Here is a 21,092-nt window from a genome sequence, read left to right as displayed (position 1 = left end):
AGCCACAGGGTGGCTTCAGTGGTGGCACATGGAGAATACAGAGAGGAGCGTGAGTGCTCCCCTCTGTGCCACCTCGCCGGCCCTGGGCTGCTCCTCCATGTGTCTAAGATGCCATACACCTAGCCCACCTCCTCAGGCTGCTGTGAGGCCTGGTGCAAGAGCAAGCGTGGGAACACCACATGGCACTGTCATTCAAGATCGGGGGACTCCACGTGACACCGTGCGTTTCTAGGGCATCGGGGCACACCCAAGCCCCGAGATTGAGCTCTCAGAACATCAGGGCTTGGGGGCATGAGAAACTGCCTCAGGATCCTGCATGGAAGCTGGGCAGCCCAGACCCGAGGCTTCCCAGGCACCGTCCTGTGCCCCTCCCACGTGAGTCCCTGGATCCCCGTGGTCTGCCGTGGTGGCGTTTTGGTTGTGATTTTTTTGTTTCATGGTGGAGATTTTCCGGCTGGAGTGTTTTTTTAATTAATGTGCACACAGATCGATCCGGATCTTACTAAGAGGCAGCTGGCGGGTGGGGCCTGGGATTCTGCATTTCTCACGTGCCCCTTGGCGATGCTGCTACTACTGTAGGTTCGAAGACCGTGGCTTTCGCATCCTTCCCTCCCTGGGGCATTGCTTTGGACCTGTTTCTGGAATCAAGTATACCTGCCTATGAATAATTTCTCCTATGACATTCAAAATGTACTCAGTTCAGACAACAGCATAATGCAGGTATCTATTTTCTTAAGGCAGAACTCTGTTCTTCAAACGCCTCGTTGTTGATCGCTGACTTGGTGTAGGCTCGGACGCTGCTCTTCAGCTCATGATTCTGTGGCTTCCCCGTGTTGCACGAGATTACAGTGAGGCCACCTGTTTGAGGGAGCCCTGGTTCCTGCCTCTGGCTTCTCATCCAAATCACCGGAGTGCTTTTGAAGATGCATCTTTTCCCAAGCCCCATCCCCAGAGCTCCTGAATCAAAATCTGTATTTTTTGAAGCCTCTATTTTTAAAAAAGCTCCACAGGAAATTCTAGTAATTGGCCAGATTTAAGAACTGCTAATATGAACTGCATATTTATTATAAAATCCTGCGCTGCGAAAAACTTCTACTGAGACAGTTTAGAACTTCGTTGGTTCTGAACTAAAACAATTGAAAGAAACATTAAAAAAAAATACCCTAATACCTCTGAATATCTGCAAATAGACCAACAGACTAATTCACTGGCAGCAAGGTGTGTTCAGCTGAGCTTTGGAGAAAGGCACTTAATTATGTTTTTGAGTCTGAAATTGGTATGACCAGATAATAATTCATTTTGATGTTGAGCAACTGATTCAAATCATTAAGTATACAATGGAATCATTTTTCATCACAGCCATGTGCGCTGTGAAGTTGCGTAGGTTATTTTTCCTCCGCTTAGTCTTTTCAAGGTTAAGAGTAAACTTAATCTGGTCGAAGACTCTGCGTTTCCTCCGTGTCGTGTCTAGGGACTTTGATTTGTGTTGATCATAAAGTATGGCTTCCCCATGAAAACAATTCTCTGGCACCAGACAATGATCACTCTCAATGGGTGATCATTTTCTGTTCCATTGATAGGGTGACACGGTCGGGCTCCTGGAGCCCGGGTCAGCCGGCTTGCTGGACTGTGGTGCCTCTGCTGAGAGGGACTGGGTCTTTTGTCTTCACTTCCACTGGATGTTGTGATTGCGGTTGGGTTCCGTCTTTGTATAGGGCTGTCTTGTGCGAGTCATCTGTGGCATCGGGTCCCCTCGCGTTGCTTTGTCAGGCACCATGGAGATTGGCGTCCCCCTTTTACTCCTCCCTAGTATTTCTGTCTGGTGCTTCTCTTGACCATGCAGGCAGGGCGAGGGCTGCTGTCGGTGGTAAGGCACACTGCGCGCCAGTGTGTGGGGCCCACAGACTGCCTCACGCTGGCTTCTGGCTTCTGTGGTCTGCAGTCCGCGGTGGTGTTCACCTGACTTGTTTATTCCTAGGGAATGTCACTAGTGCATCTGGGTCTCAGATGGCAAGCGGCATCAGCCTGGTCTCCTTCAACAGCCGACCCGACGGCATGCACCAGCGTTCCTACTCAGTCTCCAGTGCCGACCAGTGGAGTGAGGCTACAGTCATTGCAAACTCGGCCATCAGCAGTGGTAAGAGGGGGCGCAGCCCCACGGACCCGCAGCCACCTCAAGATCCTTCGTTGTAAGCCAGGGCCCGGACAGGACGCCCTAAGCTCTCGTGCTCCTCTGGGAGTGTGGCACCCCGCGGGGCAGCTGCAACGGAGACTCACATCTTGCCTTTCATATCTGTGGAATGTTTTGTCCTTGGCTAGGCTGTCTTGCCCATGTCATCTCATCTGTTCCTCTGGCACAGGGAGGAGGTGGCCATCCCATTTGATCCATTTGGAAACTGAGGCTGCAGACAGGGCCAGTGGCTTACGCAGGGTCACGTGACAGAGGTGGCAGAGCTGAGAAAGAATATCTGATTTTGTCTCCCCAGTCACACTGCCCTGCGCGGCGTGGCCTGCACCTCCACCACGAGTACACGTTTTATATCATTAGGGTGAATTCAGTCTTCCAGAATTGCCGGTGTGTACTCTCAGTTCTGGAGTCCCCTTTGTAATCCCTCTGTGTTCAGATTCCTTCGCATTATTACTATTTTGACAGCTGTAGCCAGCTTTTTGGGGTACGTGGTGCACAGTGGAAACGATCTTGCCGTCTGCGTGAAGCGTGCATGACGCAGCACCGGGGCTGCCCTGGCGGCTGCAGCAGGGTTTGCCTGTGGCGTTTGTCTCTGGCCTGTTCACCGGTATTTAAAGGAATTCCCACTGCTGTATGTATTCTGTCAGACAGGGTTTTCGAGTAATCTTAGCATAATTTGTTCTAATTAAAAGATTCAGCATCAGGTCTTCCCTGTAGACCCTCCAGCTGCTGCGGCAGGACGTTTACTCTGGGTAAACGTCATCCTTATTTCTAGTGGCTCCATCTTCCTCCGCAGATGCCACCAAGCAGAAGCCTTAAAGGAAGACATCTCCAAACCGAGCCGGGAGACGCGGGGTCAGCGAGGCTGCTCCGCACAGTAGCTGTGAGGGTCTGGAAAAGCCTGTGACTTGGAGCAAACACACAGAACGTCACGCGGCTGCCCCAGCTGGCCCGTTCCCTCCCAGCACCGGGGCTCCTTCGTCCCGCAAAAGAAGGCGCGTTGGTAGAAAGCAGAGGTCTGCCTGCAGCCTCCTCAGGGGCTCTCCAAGGCTGTCTGCCTGTTATCTGGAATCACAGTGATAACCCTGAAAACCCCAAAGAAGGAGGTTTTAAGTTATGACAAATTAACCACCTATAGTTTGCTCCTTTCATGACCATCGCGTGCCCCAGCGGGCCTGGTAGTCAGCCTTTCATCAGACCTGTGTGCGCTGCAGCAGAAGCCCCTCCACCTGCCAGCTAGGCAGCCTTGAGCGAGCCTCTGTGCTTCCCTGAGCCTCCGTGCCTCCCTGAGCCTCCGTGCCTCCACGAGCCCCGGTACCTCCATGAGCTTCCCTGCCTCCATGAGCCTCCATACCTCAATGAGCGTCCGTGCCTCCATGAGCCTCGGTTTTCTTATCTGTTCAATGGACACGTTTTCCCCTCCCTTACATAGTAGTTAGGCATGTGTCACAACATAGGACACCTGGCTCTTTGTGACTGAAGAGCCACTGTTCTCACAGTTCCTTTAGGAGGAGCAAGGAGTTCACATGTTTGTTTCATTACCAAATACTTTAAAATATGCATTATCAATCAGCATTACTATTTGATAAGGTTGAATTCTGTGGCCGCCGTCTCGTGAAGGTGTGCTTGTGTAGGACCATATTTGAGGGCGTGGGAAGATCCACGCTGGGCCTTCCCAAGCCAGGTGTACAGGTGACACAGACAAGGCCTTGTCTTGCCAAGCAGCCTCTGCTGAGTGAGACCACTGGAGGTGCCAATAATACAGGCCTTTAATTAAGTATTCATCTAAAATTCTTCCTTTGCAGACTTTTGCACGCTTACCTGTTTGATAAATACACACTAGGTAACTTTCTCTCTACTGAAAAGCTCTTTGTGTTAAGCTGTCCATATGTACAGTGGGCGTTTCCACACCGCCACATCATGGAACACTGATTTCCAGAGTCTTGGTTTGGTTGGAAGTCTCTTTCCACAGAAGTGGGCTGCCTTATCTGCACACACACATTTGTACAGTATCCATGTGAGACTAAAGTCTCCTACGTTTGAATGCCAGTTTTTCATTCACAAAGCAGTTTCTGTAATATTAACACACATGGGTGTCCATTAAAGACCAGTATGCTCTCTGACCTCACAAATCTTGAACGCTGAACACAGAAGATAAGAAATACAGGCGGATGCCCCAGGTGTCAGCCTGCTGAGGGACATGGAAGGAGAGCTGTAGGGAGAGCCCAGGGCTGAAATTGTGCAGGTCATTTAAGGATTGATAGACTTGATCAAGGAAAGCTTCCCAAAGAAAATCAAACTTGAGCAATGCTTAAAGAACCAGATGGATTTTTTTGTGCAAAACAGCAGGAGGAAGTTATTATAAGCATTGGGGCACTTTGGACAAAGACCCAGAGAGGAGGAAAAGGGAAGATGGAATAGCCACGAGCTGCAGTGAAGTGAAAGGTGATAGTTGGGGTGCAGGAACACGAGGAGAGGCAAGAAGAGATGAATGTTGAGAGGCCAGCGCTGCCACGGGAGCATCTTATTTTCAGACTTGAAGCTGACATTTTCCAGAGCAAAGATCCAGAAAGACCACGGAACAGTGCACAGAAGTCTGATTCCTACAGTTTTATGGGGGTCTTGGTTGATTCCTGTATTTTCTAAAGATAAATAATATGTCATACCCAAAGTATTTTGAAAAGGAAGATGATAACAGTAATAATAAAAGCGATGATTTATTGAGGGTTTTATGTAGATAATCTCATTTGGTCCTCACGGAGTAGATCTTGTTGTTACCTCCCTTCTACAGGCGGGGCCTTTGGTACAGAAGAGTTAAGTATCACTTGCTCCAAGTCACATCCTGGGAGGGGCCAGTATTCAAACTCAGGTGGCCTGATTCAGCTCTTCATCATTGCGTGTCCAGGTGTGCCTCTGGGAGCAGCAGCAGCCCCTGAAAACTGCTTAGAAATGTCCATTCTCAGGCCCCGTCTCAGTCCCACGGAATCCAGTCCTCAGAGGATAGGAGCCGGCCACCTGTGCATAGCAAGCCCACTGGGATCATGTGACATGCTGAAGGTTGGGAACGATTGCTCTAAGTCCTCACTTCCCAAAGCATGATCCACGGACCAAGTGGCATCTGACCGCTCCGGGGATTTGGCTGGTGATGCAGAATTCAGGCTCTAACCAGACCTGCTGGACACATCCTTGTCTCTGTGCCGAGGGCACATCCCGGCTTCCCTCTGGTTTGCGCCATTCCTCGCTTTAGTGTGCTGATCCACCAAGTAACCAGACCCCAGCAATCTTTAGTGAACACCAGGGCACAGGATCTGATGGACAACTTCAAGAAATCCTGTTTATGAATGGATTTCAGGACCTCAGCCTTGGCATAAACGTTCCCTGCAGGGCTTGGATAATAACCACAGAAGAAACAAACATGATGGAGAGCTTTCTGTCATGCTTTTTCTTCTTAAGTTGTAGGTGATGTAGGTCCCCTGCTCCCATCCACTTCCTCTATAAATGTATCTGCCCCCATCCCTAGTCTTTGGTTTGGATTTCAGAGTCATGAACAGCTTACTGTGTGCTAGCAGCAGGAATGAATAGGGAGAGGCCAGGCAGCTTTGGAATACAGATGCCCGTGTTAGCAAGTATGCCTTCCCATTGTCGCGCACGCTTATTCTAAAACATGATAATCATGACAACATTGGCATTCGGTGTTACTCTGCCCCCCTGTCCACCCTAAATTAAGACTTTGGCTCTGGAGAACTTTTCAAAGTCTCCTCTCTAGACACACAGGTCCCTCCGGGGTTTCTGCCTTTAAAGCAGCTGTGAGCAACTCCTAATTAGATAGATTCCTTTGTAGGGGCAACCTACAAAACAGGAGGTGCTGCTTAAATTAAGGGAAGAAGAAAAGAGGAATCTATTCCATGAAATGGAATGCCCACTGCTTTATGACTATTACTGTTGTAAGGTTTCACATTTAAGTACCTGAGGTTTAAAATTAAATGTCTAATATAATTTGGCATTGCTAACATGAGACCCGCATCTGCCCTTAGAGAAAATGCAGACAGCTCGGTTGAGGGCTTCAAATTGCCGTCTGCCGGCTTGCGGGCAGCACAGAGGATTAGATGCCTCCTCTGCTGAGCACCACATGCTGCTGAGCGTAATTTTTTAAATGCAGAAACATATTCATCTTGAGCCTCTGCATTGAAAAAGGCTGTTCTAGGAGTACATGAAAAATTAATTTTTTTACATTTTTTCTCACTCTTCTAAGTGTTTGACAGAAGTAATTTTTGCAGCAAGAGAGAATAAAAACTGGTGGCTGTAAATTCCTGTCCTGCAACCTCTTGTGTAGATTCTTTATGGACCCAGAATTGATCTACATGTCAGATCCTGTTGTGGTTTAAACTGTTTATCACCGTAATGGCAGTAGTGAGCCCGTGAACACCAACTTATAATCCTGGGTGAAAGAAATTGGTGTTTGCAGTCAATGAAGGGGCAGCTTTGCTTTATTGATAGATTCAGAACAATTATCTCTGCAACAACTATTGGCTGAGGGTTCTCTTGAATCTTATTGGAAGGCTGTAATTTTTTTTGATTAATCATTTCCTCCATAGGTAATTTCCTCTAGAAGCGTTAGCCCCGAGTCAGCATCCCTGTGGGTAGCAGGGGCCCTGGGGGGTCGTTTGTACCACCCTTGGTCCTCATATCTTACTTCAAGGCAAGATGCATGTTGAGACGCATCACACCTGTCTCAGGGCAGAGCGCAGCCTGCCTGCCTCCTGAGTTCCTGGGTGAGCCTGGCCGGCCCTCCCTGCCGGCCCCTACCTGGCCCCTGCCTTGGCTGGTAACCTCAGCGAATGCTGATGCCGTGGCAGCCTCGTTCCCCCAGCCCTGGACTGTCAGGTTCTTCTCATCGCTCCACCCCATCCCCGATTGCTTCAGTCCAACAGTTTACCCTCTGCCACACCAACTGGCCATCGCTGTTAATATTGTGTTTTTTCACGTGACTCTTCCGTGTGGCTCTTGAGCCTCACGTCCCTCGGCCTCCCCCAGGGCACCACACAGCCTCGTCACCATCGCGTACAAACAGCATATCCACCTTCCACTCTTCCGCATGGAGGGAGTGCATCGCGCACGCGCGCGCGTGTGTGTCTGCACGCGTGTGTGCGCACATGCATCTGTATGCTGTGGTCCCCGTTTCCTTCTGGCCTTGTAATCATTGTGTCTTTCCATTAGCATCTGTGGTTATAAAGCAGCCGATCCTCAGTGGAAAACATTTGAGTCTTTGCCAACTTTCAAATATCTTTTCTCATTATAAAAATGTTTTGCACATCGATTTTGATGGTGGGGGTTCAAAACATGAGTTTCAGCTTCAGAAGCTGTCTGTCCTGCACTTCCTTTTGGAGCCAGTGCCTGAAGCACACCTGCCAGCAAGCATGCCCACACTGTTCATCAGTTTTAAGCTTTATAGTTTGAGCATTTTTTTTTCTCTCCTTGGATGTTATGCTGACAATTTTAGTGCATGACCAGCAGGCGGCGGTAATGTGATGCTGGCGGTCTGACCTGGAAGCTTCTTTGATGAGACGGTGTTAATGAAGCGTGGTGGGGAGGAGGTATGTGTGTTGACTGCCTCCCCTGTCACGATCTTCATACCTAACGCTCATTTCCCTGAGGATCCTCATCTCTGCCTGATAACTGAGATTCCAAAAGGCCGAGAGGCCAAGACCATACTTTTCATAATTAGCCAAAATTCATACCCAGGTCTTTCTGATTTCAGAGCTTATGGTCATTCCCATCTGCTATTCTTTTAAAAGGAGCAATGCATGCTCAGTACTAAAACATCGTATCATAAAAATTATTTGTCTTTTGATAGCACTTGCTTTTCAAGGAAATACGTTCTAAGATAGATAGACATTTTGTCTTCTCTCACTGATCCTGAAGTTTCCTTTATCAATTCTTCCCAAATCTTGGCTGGCATTCAAAAGCCTTCCCTGGGGGTTGTCATCAACCTTCAGCTTAGCTCAGTGTTAAAGGCCCCTGGGCTCTCATCTCTCAAAGCTGGGCACTCCCTGCCTCACCGCCGGGGGGGCTGCTCGGCTCGCCAGGCTGGCCGGCCTAATTAAAAGGCTGACCCCGCTCCCTTCTGTGCTCGGAGCCTGCTTTCCTGTCTCTGCATGTGGCCGAGGAGCAGGCAGAAGCGTCCTGGGGTAACTGGACACAGGGGGTGAAAGGTGGATTATTTTTCCTCCCAATCAGAATGTTGTAACTTTGTGCTTTGTCTCCTTAGTTCCTTCCTATCAGCTATTTTCAGCAGTGGCTGCTGACCAGGGGAAACAGAGGACAGTGAAATGCTGCCCCACAATGAAAACAGAACGGGGCAGCACATTCCATGCCCGAACGCAAAAATTCCTCATGTTGTTGCAAGGCAAAAAAAAAAAAAAAAAAAACAGAAATCCTGGTAAACAGGGGGTAGAGGATAGAGGAGAATATTGTTGGTAGTTGCTCGGTGCCTGGACCAGACCTCTTGGCCCTTCTGGCCCTCGGCATGTCTTCATCTATTCCAGGGGCTCCCAACCAAGGGTGGTTTTGTCTCCCTGGGGACAGTTCATGATGTCTTGGGTTGTCACATATGGGAAGGTGATGCTATGGAAGCTAAGTGGGTAGAAGCCAGGGTGCTGCTGAACGTGTCCGCTGCAGAGGCCAGCGGCGATGCCACAGTCAGGAAGCCCTGAGGTGGTCAGTGAAGCCTTTGGTTCTGTGGCCCCTTCCAGCTGCGGTTGCTGCATTGCACAGTAAGACGCCTTCCCAAAGAAAGGGAAGCCGATTTCTGGTTTGCAAGAGTGTTACTGCAGCCAACCCAGGGCAGTGCCTGGTCCTCAGGGTGCTTTCAACACAGCTTCTCAGAGCATCCACCTGGGGACATGACTGGTTCAGACAGTGGCAGTCCTGCTGCCAGCAGCACTGACATGACCTGACGTTCTTGGAACACTCGCTGCTTGCCTGGCGCGGGCCCCCAGAGGATGAGTGCCAGAGTCCCCCCCCCCCCATTTTAGATGAGGAAGCAGAGGCAGAGGGCAGTTAGGCCTAACGCTGTGGCAGGTCGGTGGTCAAGGCCACATTCAAATAGACAATTACTGCTTAGTAATTGTCACTAAGCAGTTCTACCCACCTGACCACCTGCAGGAACACTGGGTGCCCAGCGTGTCCCTCTATTGGATGTATGAGGACAAGGAAGGTGAAGCCATCAGATGTGTGGATGCCACACACTGAGACATAGTTTGCATTGAAATCTCTAGATTTTGAGACTGCAAAATGGGTTGAAACTAACAAAGTGAAACAGAGATAACCTCCTGAATTCAGGTTCAACAAACCAGCTGTACGGATCATGGAACAGGAGTACCGGACCCTAGTGGGGAGGGCCTGGGCGTGGCTTGTCTGCAGAAATGCTGTCAAGACTTACATTCTGCACCAAGAGGACGAGAGAGACCCTGAATGTCTCACTGGGCTCCCAGGATCCTTTCGGGGGCCACATTTTGAGAAGGACATTGGCACACTGGAAAGCACACAAAGCCGAAGGGTCAGGACGGATGGAGGGAGGGGCCCCGAAACCCACAACACCCACCATGGCTAAAAACCCGGGAGAACAGGGGGAGCCTCTCGGGCGGGCATTCTCTGATGGCTGCCCGTTATATTCTTGCGGAAGATTTTTTTTAAATACTTGTTCCTGGGGCCAATAGCTAGAGATCTAGTCCATTTGGTCTGGGATGGAGCCCAAGCAGTGGAATGTCCCCCAGGGATTTCAGATGTGCAGCTGGGGTGGAGATGCTCTTTCAGAGGGGCCTGAATGATGTGTGTGAACGGTGATCATGAGGCCAAAATTTGATCCCGACTCTGTATAATCCAGAGAAGTGAAGTGGGCGCAGGGGCCGAAGCTGCAGGAAAGACAGCTCTGACACACGGTAGTGTGATGCAGGGACACAGTTCCCAGCGGCTGCTTCCAGCTTTCACCTCTGGCATCTCTGCCCTCTTCTCCCTTGCCTGAAGACCCTCTTCCTCCTTTCTCGATGAAAAAGGGGAGGATGCTCACTTCTCTCCCATGCCAAAACCCAGGCCTCTCCAGCCTCTGGAGCTCCCAGGTCTGGTCTGTTCCTGTTTGTCCATGGGGTAGGGCATCCCTTCTACCTCTGAACCCATCACCTCTGGTCTTCCAGGGGACTCTGCTTCCACGGATATCCTCTCTCCTGTCCAGCACTTTCTCCCAGGTATGGGACCACTCCCTTCAGCTTACACACCTGCTCAGCCATCGCTCATCCCAACACCATGGCCCTTACAGTTTCTAGTTTTCTTCTCAGCACACATTCTGGGACACTCAGCTGTCCTCACCGTCCCCAGCTACCTCCCACTTTCTCCTCGACCCACTCCCATCTGTCCTCAGAGCAGCACTCCCCAACACTGCTCTCATCCTCGTCAGTCCTGGGAGCACTCCTTGGTTCCCATGGTAATCTTCATAGTGGGAGCCCTGTTGACTCCCCGTCCTGCTTGAAACCCTCTCTCCTCTAGGCTTCTCTGATGACACACTCGGGCTTTTCCTGCTGCTCTGGCTGGCCCCTGAGGCATCCTCCTTTACCACCAGACCTCGGGTGACGGGCATGGCCCAGAACTCAGCTCTCCCCCATCCTCACTGCACTCCTCTTGAAAGAGGCCTGACCATTCCTCTAGACTCAGAAGTTACCCAAGTTCACATCCCCAGCCATGGCCGCTGTCTGCTGCATCGCGCACAGGTAACCAGCTACCCACTTGGAAGGTACTAGGGCGGCTCATGCTCAGCGTATTCGAAGAACCCCAGCTTTCATCCAGAGCGCCTGTTTCTCACCCACCTTTTTACCATCTGTCCTCCCAGTAGCTCAAGACACACCTGAATCGCCACATGCACGTCCTCTCTAGGCTCCACCTCGCAGTCTGTTCATTTCCTTGCTTCACTCCACTTGACCTCCAGGAATACAAGCCGGGTCTGCCCCATGCCTCCGCCTCCTCCATGTCCACCCCGGCCCTTCCGCTGCATCAATCCGAACTCATCTCTGGTCTGTCGTTCTGACTTGCCAAAATCCTCTCTCTCTCTCTGCAGCCAAATTCACCTCTTAAATGAAACATGAACCAGATGGCCACTCCCCACACCCACTCCAGTGCGTTCCCCACTGCCCATGGAATATAATCCCGATTCTTCATTTCTGGTTGACAAGGCCCTAGCTGGTCTGACCCCTGTTTCTTGACCGCGTCTCCATGGCTCCAGCCGGCTGCTCCACTGAGATCTGGGTTGAGTCACCCACCAGATAGTTCAGGCCTCTGCCAGACACCAGCTCCGGCCTGTATACATCACTGCAGACAGCCCCGCTCCATCCCCTTCTTCCCGGTTTCCCAGACTTTTTTTTCTCAGCATCTGTGATGGCCTGGCTTACTCTGGGCACATTCTTATTTGACTCCTACCCAGTCACAAGTGGTCATCCTGCCCTTGCCATCTTGTCCTGTTTTCCTAGCATCTGTCACTATCTGAAATGATCCTGCTGGCTTATGTGTCTTCTCCTGCAAGAAAGATTCTAACTCCGTGAGAAAGAGGGGCTTCAAGGTCTTGTCTGTCTCCACTTCCTTGAGCACCTGGAGCTGTGCCCATCCCATCATCACGATGTCATTGCTTAATAACTGTGCTGAGTTAGTGAATGAGCAGACTTGGATAACATCCCCAAACAGGAACAGTCCAAGTGGTGGCCAGGCCAGGGTGGTAAGCCTTGCTGTATTTTGTTAGACTTGCAAAATAAGCTCCAGGCTTCCATCAGTTCTATATGATAGAGTTGTTTTGCATTTTTAAGATTAAGTATCTTAATGCTTTGCATGTTGGTTTAGAAACTGGTTCTTAACAGAGAACTCGTGCTGGTGCCCTTAAGACAGAGCATGTTGGTCGCAGTGTATACAGTTTATGGCAGAAAACACGGGCAGTAGTCTCAGCAACAGGTTCTTAAATTAGTAAGGTAGCTAGAGTTGAAACTGGGTTTCCTCCCTTAGATCATCTTAGCTGTTCCTGAATCATAGGTGAAGTTAGTGCTGTAACTTGAGATTATGTAGATTAGATACATTTCATAGCAGTTATTTAATTTCATGTGTAACTTCATTTAGCCTACAAGTAGTTACTGACCACTGACAGTGGCTGCCCGCTGCCCTGGCCCTAGGAGTGGAGCGGGAATCCAAACAGAGCTCCCAGGTCTCTCTAGGTGCAAAAGAAGAACCGAAGGATAATCACCTAAGGAGACAAATGGAAATCTGCTTGATGAAGTGGAGAAAAGTAAAATGAGGGTGAGCATGTCCCAGGCATAAGCTCGCTTTGTGAAATCAAGCGGTGCATGCATGAATGTGTGAATTACTAAGCATGTTTTCAACTGAGATCGTCAGAGCAGTGGATCTGTTCACCTGTCATTTGTTTGACAAATATATAACAGGCACTTTATCATGTGCAGTGGTGTCCCAGGGTATATTGGGAAGTGACCCCAGAGAAGATGGGCACATCAGTTGGACCTTAAATGCTGCCAAGAACTCAGTAGGCTACAGGGTGTGTGGGATCCACACAGATGGAAGGGTGCATGCAGCCTCGGAGCTGTGCTGGGAGTGGTAAAAAGGGTGGCTACTGAAAGCGAGGCACGGAGGGGGGTCGGAGGGTTCCAGCCCGGTCAGGAAGAGTGAGGAAAAGGATTCTAAAAGGGTTGTCCGAGAGCCCGAGCCAGCAGAATGCCCTGAAGGGTGTGGCCCAGAACTCGGCCCTCTCCTGTCCTCCCTGCACTCCTCTTGAAATAGGCCTGACCATTCCTCTAGACTCAGAAGATACCCAAGCTTGTATCCCTAGCCATGAATGCTCTCATCGTCTCCTAGGGAGGAGAGGAATGTGATTGGAAAAGATCCCTCTGGAGTCAGCCTGGGTTATCATCTGCTGTGTAGACAGATCAGGCCAGGCTTGGTTAATCGAGAGCAGAGTGAGCTCACTGCAGACAAGCCGCAGTTCCCCTGGTTCCAGGAGCCCAGGAGTCCCAGGTAGAGCCGTCGCTGAAATTTCATCTCGTTCTTTGGTTCCATTCTCATTCGCTTGGCCCAGTTTTTAGTCAAGTCACTTCTCATTGGCCTCAAGGCAACAATACGTCATTAACTTACATTTTTTAAATGTCCTAGCATACAGAAGTCTAAAATTTTATGAAATTATTTAGCATTTTCTTAATTTTTTAGTCTCCATGTTTGCAGCTGTAAATTTTCAATTTCAGGGGACTTTTTTAAAGATAGAAAGCATTATTTACTACCCCAGCTTCAAATTAGGAATAGGTGGTGCAGTATAAAAAGATTTGTCTATTTAAGACCAACCCGGGCAACATAGACCTTATCTCTACTAAAAAATTGTTTTAATTAGCTGGGCATGGTGGTGTGCATCTGTAGTCCCAGCTAGTCAAGAGGCACATATATTTGAGGATTTGTCAAATATATATGCTGCTTCTCCAACTAGAAAGAAAACTTTGTGATCTTTTGTGTTCTCAACATTAGAACGTCTGATTTTGTAACGTACATTTGTAAGCAGTACAGGACTTTTTTTCATCGTGACTTTATACCACTCAGGTCAGGAAAATGCTCACTTTGTATTTCTGTGGTTTGCTCAGTTCCACAACCTAGGAACCCAACAGTTTAAGAAACCTCAATCAGAGTGTCTCCCTGGTGACTTTGTCAACTTATGGAGTAAAATTGGTCAAATCTTTTTCATTGCCTCCCTTGCTTCCTTTTGTAGATTATATAAACACATGCAAAAAGTCAAAGACCCAAAGAGCTTAAATTTTTTTTTTTTTTTTTTTTTTTTTTTGGAGACAGAGTTTTGCTCTGTTGCCCAGGCTGGAGTACAATGGCACGATCTCGGCCTACTGCAACCTCCACCTCCCAGGTTCAAGTAATTCTCCTGCCTCTGCCTCCCGAGTAGCTGGGATTATAGATGTACACCTGTATGCCTGGCTGATTTTTGTATTTTTAGTAGAGATGGGGTTTCGTCATGTTGACTAGGCTGGTCTCAAACTCCTGACCTCAGTGATCCACCTGCCTTGGCCTCACAAAGTGCTGAGATTACAAGCATGAGTCACTTGTAAATGGTGCCCGGCCACTTAAAAACTTTTGAGGTATCAAGAAGAAAGAAAGGCGTGGAAGGAGTGAGTGTTGGAGAAGAGTAGTCTCTAAAATGAACGAGTTGTCATGAGATGGTTATAACACGGCTGGATCGCAGGGCAGCCAGAGACGGGTGACCGAGGGCTGGCTGGTTATGGCTAAGCAAGCCCACTGTCCAGTTTCTCCCTTAGGATTTGTATGTTGCTTTGGTGTTGCATTCTTAAACTTCTTTCGATGAACGTATCTTGTGTTACATCTTGGCTTTATTGTGTGACAGATAAGGTTATTAACAGAAAGTGATTTTTAATATTAATTATACAGTGATACTAAAAATTTTATATCACACAGAGCAGATGGTTATTTTAAATGACTTAAAATTTTACTCTTTTATATGAGGAGAAACATTTTAAACATATTTAGTTATAAATGCTATTTTAATTGCTATATTATTTCTGCAGAGGGACTCTTTAAATCTTATTACATTTGCAGAGAAATGTTTCTAAGTAAATTTCAGAGCCTTTTAAATCATGTACTTATTTACAGGAAAACAATTATAATTACAATGAGAAAACAGAAGGGGGGGTTTAAAATTGTCGATAAACACATCACGCCATTCTCCCACATCAAGCCAGCTGTTGACCCACTCTGTTTTATATCAAGCCTTGCATTAATGCAGAAAGTGAAATAAGTATCTCCACTCCCCAAAGCGCCACATCTGAAATCATCTGGCTGGCTGTTGCTTTCCTGAACATGCACATGTTCAGGAAAGCCTGTGTCCAGGGGCACCACTTCAGTGTCTCCTTGCAAGAACCTTTATGGGGGTGGTACAAGGGGAATTGGAGTCCAGGGGCACGTCAGGCCCTCGTCAATCAGAAGGCAGTGGCGGCGACAGCAAGACAGACGGGTCAGGCCCCCAGATGAGATTTGTGAGGCTGCGGCATCCATTCCGACCACACATTGTGGAAAAATTATCATCCTACACCACCTTCTGAAGCAGTCAAGGTTTGGGTTATTACCTGGACCAGCACCCGGCTTTTACACAGGTCTTTCTCCTGAAAGACGGTGGCAGCATTGTAAACCAAAGGATTATTGATCAAATCATGCTAATCCAAGTTTCTGACAATTTTTTTTAAAAAGAAATTGTCCTTTTAAAGAACTTTTCTCTTTTCCTAAAACTGTATTATGTGAAGCTTTTCATTTCTAAAATTGTTTCATGATGAAAGCCTGGCTAATGCGTGCACTAGTATAAAATCCTACCAGTACTGGAGGCCACAGCGCCTGGCTGAGGGCGGCAGGACGGATATTGGTATCAGTTGCACGTACTTCAGCCTGCTTTTATAAGTCTGCCTTTTCCTTCTAGCGAATGGGTCAACGACCATTTCTCTTTGCTAATTTTACAATGATGTGCTTGCACTTTCCCCTAATAAAAAAAATTAAATTTTAGGAACATTTAAAATACAGTTAAGCTTTTTGGTTTCTAAAAAACTCAGTCCTACACAGAGCTGTTAATTTTGGGGGTGTATACCCTTATAGTTTGTGTGTATACGGTTATTTATTTTTTCCCAAAGTGGATTAGATTATAATGGGTTTTCTTTACTGTTTTTTTCTTTTGTTTTTTGGGTGTTTTTTTTGTTTTGTTTTTGGTGAGACAGTCTCGTTCTGTCACCCAGGCTGGAGTGCAGTGCTACAGTCTCAGCACTGCAGCCTCCATCTCCCAGGTTCAAGTGATGCTCCTGATGTCAGGTGATCCACCTGCCTTAGCCTTCCAAAGTGCTGGGATTACAGGTGTGAACCAATGCGGCCGGCCAGACTTGTTCCACTTAAACATATAATGTGTCCATTCAGATTTTCCGTGTCATAGGATATTTTCATGTACTTAATGGCATTTAAAAGAAAATAAGTGTAAATATGTTAAATTTCCACACTCCCTGGAAACAATTCAGAAACTAGAAACTGTCCAGCTGTAGGGGACTGGTGACCCCTTCCAAGGGGAGGATGTGCAGCCATTTGAGTGGCAGAAAGCAAAGGGGGAGCCAGCACTTCATATGGCAGGCTCTGTTTTTCATGAACAGCAAAAATAAAAAACCCTCATTGCCTCCACTTTCATTCCAGTGCCACTTTTATGTAGTTACTTGGAAAGCTAGCCCTTGAAATCACCCGGTGTCATTGTTCTAAGAACCAGCAGGAAAGCAGCACTGTGTGGCCCCACCCCTCTGCCAAGCCAGGCATATCCCTGTCACCCCAGTGCCTTTTCACCTGCTGTGCATGAGAACCCCTCCCCACCCTGGTGTCCACCCAAATATCACCTTCACCGGGAGGCGTTCCAACCCCAGTTTCAACTTGCCCGCGTCCTTCTTCCCTGCCTTACTTCTCCATGCCACCAATCACCTTCTAACAACCTTTGTAATTTACTCCTTTCTTTTTCATTATTATATATAGATATTTTATTTAGCTGGTTGAAATCTGATTCATTTTTTCTGGTTATTTTTATTTCAATAGGTTTTTGAGGAACAGGTGGTATTTGGTCACAGGGATAAGTTCCTTAGTGGTGATTTCTGAGATTTTGGGGCGCCCATTACCTGAGCAGTGTATACTGTACCCAACGTGTAGTTTTCTGTCCCTCACCCTCCCACCCTTTCCCCTGAGTCCTTGAAGTCCGTTGCATCATTCTTATGCCTTTGCATCCTCATCGCCTGGCTCCCGCTTGTCAGTGGGAGCATACCGTGTTTGGTTTTCCATTCCTGAGTTACTTAGAATGATGGTCTCCACACCTGCCCAGGTTGCGACAAATGCCATTATTTTGTTCCTTTTTATGGCTGAGTAGTATTCCGTGATATGTATGTATATATGTATATATGTGTGTGTTATATATATATTACATTTTCTTTACTCATTGATTGATGGGCATTTGGGCTGGTTCCATATTTTTGCCGTTGCAAGTTGTGCTGCTGTAAACATGCATGTGCAGGTGTCTTTTTGTAGAATGACTTCCTCTGGGTAGATACCCAGTAGTGGGATTGCTAGGTCAATTTTCTGATCTGTCATCTCCCGCTTGCCAGAACTTTAGCTTCTTAAAGAGAGGAACTGTCTTGTTTGCCTCTATTCTCAAAGCCTAGAACAGTGTCTCCATCAGTAGGGGCACAGCCAGTCTCTATTGAGTGAATTTTCCAAGTATTAGCTGGCAGAATGAGCAGCTGAACGTTATTGCTTGCCAGTGTCTAAGCCCTGGATTAAATGCTTTATAGGCACTATTTGTTAGCCTACGCCGAGGTTCTCTGAGATGGTACTATTATCCTCATTTTTAAATGGTTAAACGGAGTCCTAAATAATTTGAATAACTTGTGCAAGCTTGTGCAGGTCATGAGGGCCTGGCGTGCGATGGACTAGGCCAGAGCGTTGGACTAGGCCAGGCTCCCCGTGTGCCCACCTAAACGTGCATGTCAGCATCAAGGCCATGCGAATGAAGAGGACAGGGCACTCGTGGGACATTTTACCTGTTCTCCCTTGTTCCGTTTCTGCTTTTAGTAATGAGTACATACTCGCCTAAAAACATGCCGCGTTTGTTTCTTTGTCTTTGAGACGAGGTCTCACTCTGTCACTCAGGCTGGAGTGCAGTAGTGCAATCTTGGCTCACTGCAGACTATGCCTTCTGGGCTCAAGGAATCCTCCCACCTCAGCCTCCTGAAAACCTGGGACCACAGGCAGGCGCCACCATGCCCAACAATTTTTTTGTATTTTGGGAAGAGATGGGCAAACTCCTGACCTTGTTTTCCCCACCTCCGTCTTCCAAAGTGCTGGCATTGTAGACATGAGTGACCGCGCCTGAGTAACTTTATTTAAAACATTTTTGTTTTAAATAAAGTTATTTTAAATACGAATTTCATAATGAGAACATAAATGGAGAGGTGAACATTGAGAATTTCCACATGCGCTTTGGCAGTAGGAATGTTTCCTTTGAAACTTTAAAAAGTGAGTGCAGTGAGTCTGTCTTTGTGTCGCTAGAGAGGGGTCCCCACCTGGCCGTGATAGAGAAGGACAGGGCACAGGTGGGTGTTTGAGACATGGAGGGGACAGCACAGCTGCCAGGTAGAGGCCTATGTCAGGGCAGAGTCAGGACACTAGGATCCTGGCCTCCGTCCTGCCACTTGCCACACAGTCGAGAAGATTACAGGTGTACAGGAAGACCCAATCCAATACAGAGCAGCCAGGTATCAAATCATGGTGCCGCTCTGCAGAGCATCTCCCAGGTCCGGTAAGGCAGACAGCATTCCAGTATTATCTGGAGTTATTTACAAACACAGTGTCCACAATAGGATGAATCACAACTTACAGTTTAGTTAGATTTCGCAAATTCTAATTTTTAATAGTCAGTGAATATTTTCACCTGCCCAATGGGGAGCAAGGCTGTGAACCCCTTCTTGCCCCAGCCCCTTCTCCCTGGGTGAGGCAAGCATGGCATGAACAGATAGGTTTCGGAAACGTGCCTGATGTGCAGGCAGATAGAGGCAGGCCCCTTCCTTCACACATGCAGGCTGAGCTCCTTCAACCAAAAATCCAAAATCCGAAGGGCTCCAAGGAGCATTTCCTTTTAGTGTCATGTGGACACTCGAAAATTTTCAGATTTTGGAACATTTTGGATTTTTGGATTAGGGACACTCAACCTGTAATTTCCTGTGTAATTTTTTCCTGGAAACACCTATGAGGTTGAGTTGGTAAGAAGTGCAGCCACACCACTTCAGGCCAGGGGTGCTCTTCCCAAGGAGCTGAAGAATACCATGAAATGCCTAATGATGCTGCTTCCGCACTGCGTCACCAGATCACCATCTTACTCTTTCTTCACAACTGAGCAGATCTGCTCAAATCCCTGGAGCATCCAAGGCTGCGTAGATTTGCCGCTTTGAGCATGCCTAGTGAATTCTGTTTTTGTGCCTCTTTTGCATATTAAGCTTACGAGCACCATGCTCCTTTGACTAATATCAGTCAAAATCTTCCCATTTCCCACTTATCCTCATAAAGTAAAAGCAAAACACTAGTTGCTCCAGCTGCATAAACACCCCCGGGGCTGAACGACCCCAGCCATGCCGTAAACCTCCAGTACTGCCCACCATAGTACCAAAGGCCACAGTCACAGCTCATGCAGAGTGGAACGTTCTGCCAGGAAAAATAGACTCCCTCGTCTGGGAAGAAGTACCCTGGATCTAGAGCTAGAAAACTAACCTGAGTTTCGTGGAAGAAACTGCACCTGTTTCTTCCTTTTCTGTAGCCAGAGCTGGGAAGTCCAGGAAGACACTAAAAATAGCGACGAAGCGGCTCCCTGGAGTGCCGCAGGAGATGCCTGGGCACAGAGAGTGAGGTGTTGGCTGGGAAAAGCCAGTCAGGATGGGTGAAGGTCCGTGCTGGAGTTGGAGAGCAGGGAAAACGGGCTGAGTGTGAAAGTCTAACCCAGGTTATGGCCCCCGTGAGCCTGGACAAATTTGAAGTAAGAAGCTCCCACCAGTCTCATGCCCGGAGTGCCCCGGGAAAGTCTTCTCTCCTGGTGGTGACTCCGGGTTTCCCCAGCCCAGCAAAGGGACTTGGGCTGGTGAGCTACAGCGTTCCAAAGAGGGGGAGCCAGACCTGGCCACGGCAGTGCCATAGGACATCACGGGGCGTGTGGGCAGGAACACATGCCGGCGTGTATGAAAGAGAAACCTGCAGGAAATGGGGGAGGAGAAAGGAGATGTGCCCCAGAGGACTGGGGGCTGGCAGCGCTGGGGAGGAAGGGAGGGCCCCTGATTCTGGCTGGGAGGTGGGTGGATAGTCACCGCCAATTTTAACCTCACTGCAGGGGATAAAAGGCCGATGTAGGGAAGAATGGCAGTAGCTTTTCTCTGCTGAATAGCCAGCCGGCCAGGATTCTACTCTGCTGCACCCACCACTGACCCGTCCAGCAGCCACAGGGGGTCAGGGTTTTACTTAAAAGAGAAAAATGTCGATTGTTATTTTGGAGCACAATCTTACCTTTCAGTTTATTTTAAAGCAATTTTCCCTGAAGGTCAACCATAGTATCTGACTGAACTGTATTAACGGCATTTTAGCATGATAAAGGAAATGCTTTATACTCACCGCAAATGTGACTCAGATCTCCAAATTCTTTTTTTTTTTTTTGCTAGGACAGAGCCCAAATTCCAAGACACTAGTAGAAATAATATGATAAAACTTTGCAAAGTCAATTCTTTTTTTAAAAAGAATGTTCTAATAGTATCTAATAGTCATGGTAAATTATTCATGGCTTTTACTGGAAGTAAATTTAGTTATAGTTTTTAAGTATTATTAATTCTAGAGGTTACACTCTGAATTATGTCTTATTTTGTAGAAGAAACAAAATAAGACACATTTGGCCACTGTGATTAAACTGTTTTAAAAGGCTGTACTTTAGAAGACAGTTCCGAAATGGAATGGCCTTTGAACTGCGGTTGTGGATGACGATGTTCATGAGCGAAGGTGTTGGTGGAAATCGTTATCCCAAGTTTAATACTCGATAGAAGTCCACAGCACATCTGAATTATGTTTCATGCTACTAACTTTTCCGGCGTGTACCAGCCCCAGGTGTGATTCTGGACAACGCTGTGGGTCATCGTGAGGCAGAGTAGCACAGAACTGAAAATGTGCAGCAGGTTTTCTGACTTGCCCAAAGCTTCAATAGTCAAAATTATTAGATTCCCTCTGAACTTTGTTCTTCTCCTTGTTTTTGGAGTGATTGTGGGGT

General features: G+C 47.8%; 1 protein-coding gene across 11 annotated transcripts in view; it reads left to right on the top strand.

Annotated features, from left to right (window-relative positions):
• AGAP1 (ArfGAP with GTPase domain, ankyrin repeat and PH domain 1) overlaps positions 1 to 21,092 on the top strand; it is a 616,003-nt gene that overhangs the window by 427,598 nt on the left and 167,313 nt on the right. For 7 of the 11 annotated variants that reach the window (XM_032277595.1, XM_032277594.1, XM_032277593.1 and 4 more), the window contains one exon: positions 1,979 to 2,137. The exons of the other annotated variants lie outside the window; for them this stretch is intronic. In XM_032277595.1, the coding sequence (XP_032133486.1) occupies positions 1,979 to 2,137 (159 nt within the window). The remainder of the gene's footprint in view (positions 1 to 1,978; positions 2,138 to 21,092) is intronic. 11 annotated transcript variants of the gene reach the window in all.

This window comes from Sapajus apella, unplaced genomic scaffold, assembly GCF_009761245.1.
Source record: "Sapajus apella isolate SASKATOON/1434 unplaced genomic scaffold, GSC_monkey_1.0 scaffold10, whole genome shotgun sequence".
Taxonomy (NCBI): domain Eukaryota; kingdom Metazoa; phylum Chordata; class Mammalia; order Primates; family Cebidae; genus Sapajus; species Sapajus apella.
The sequence above is the reverse complement of the archived record's forward strand: the minus strand, read 5'-3'. Positions and strand labels throughout refer to the sequence as shown.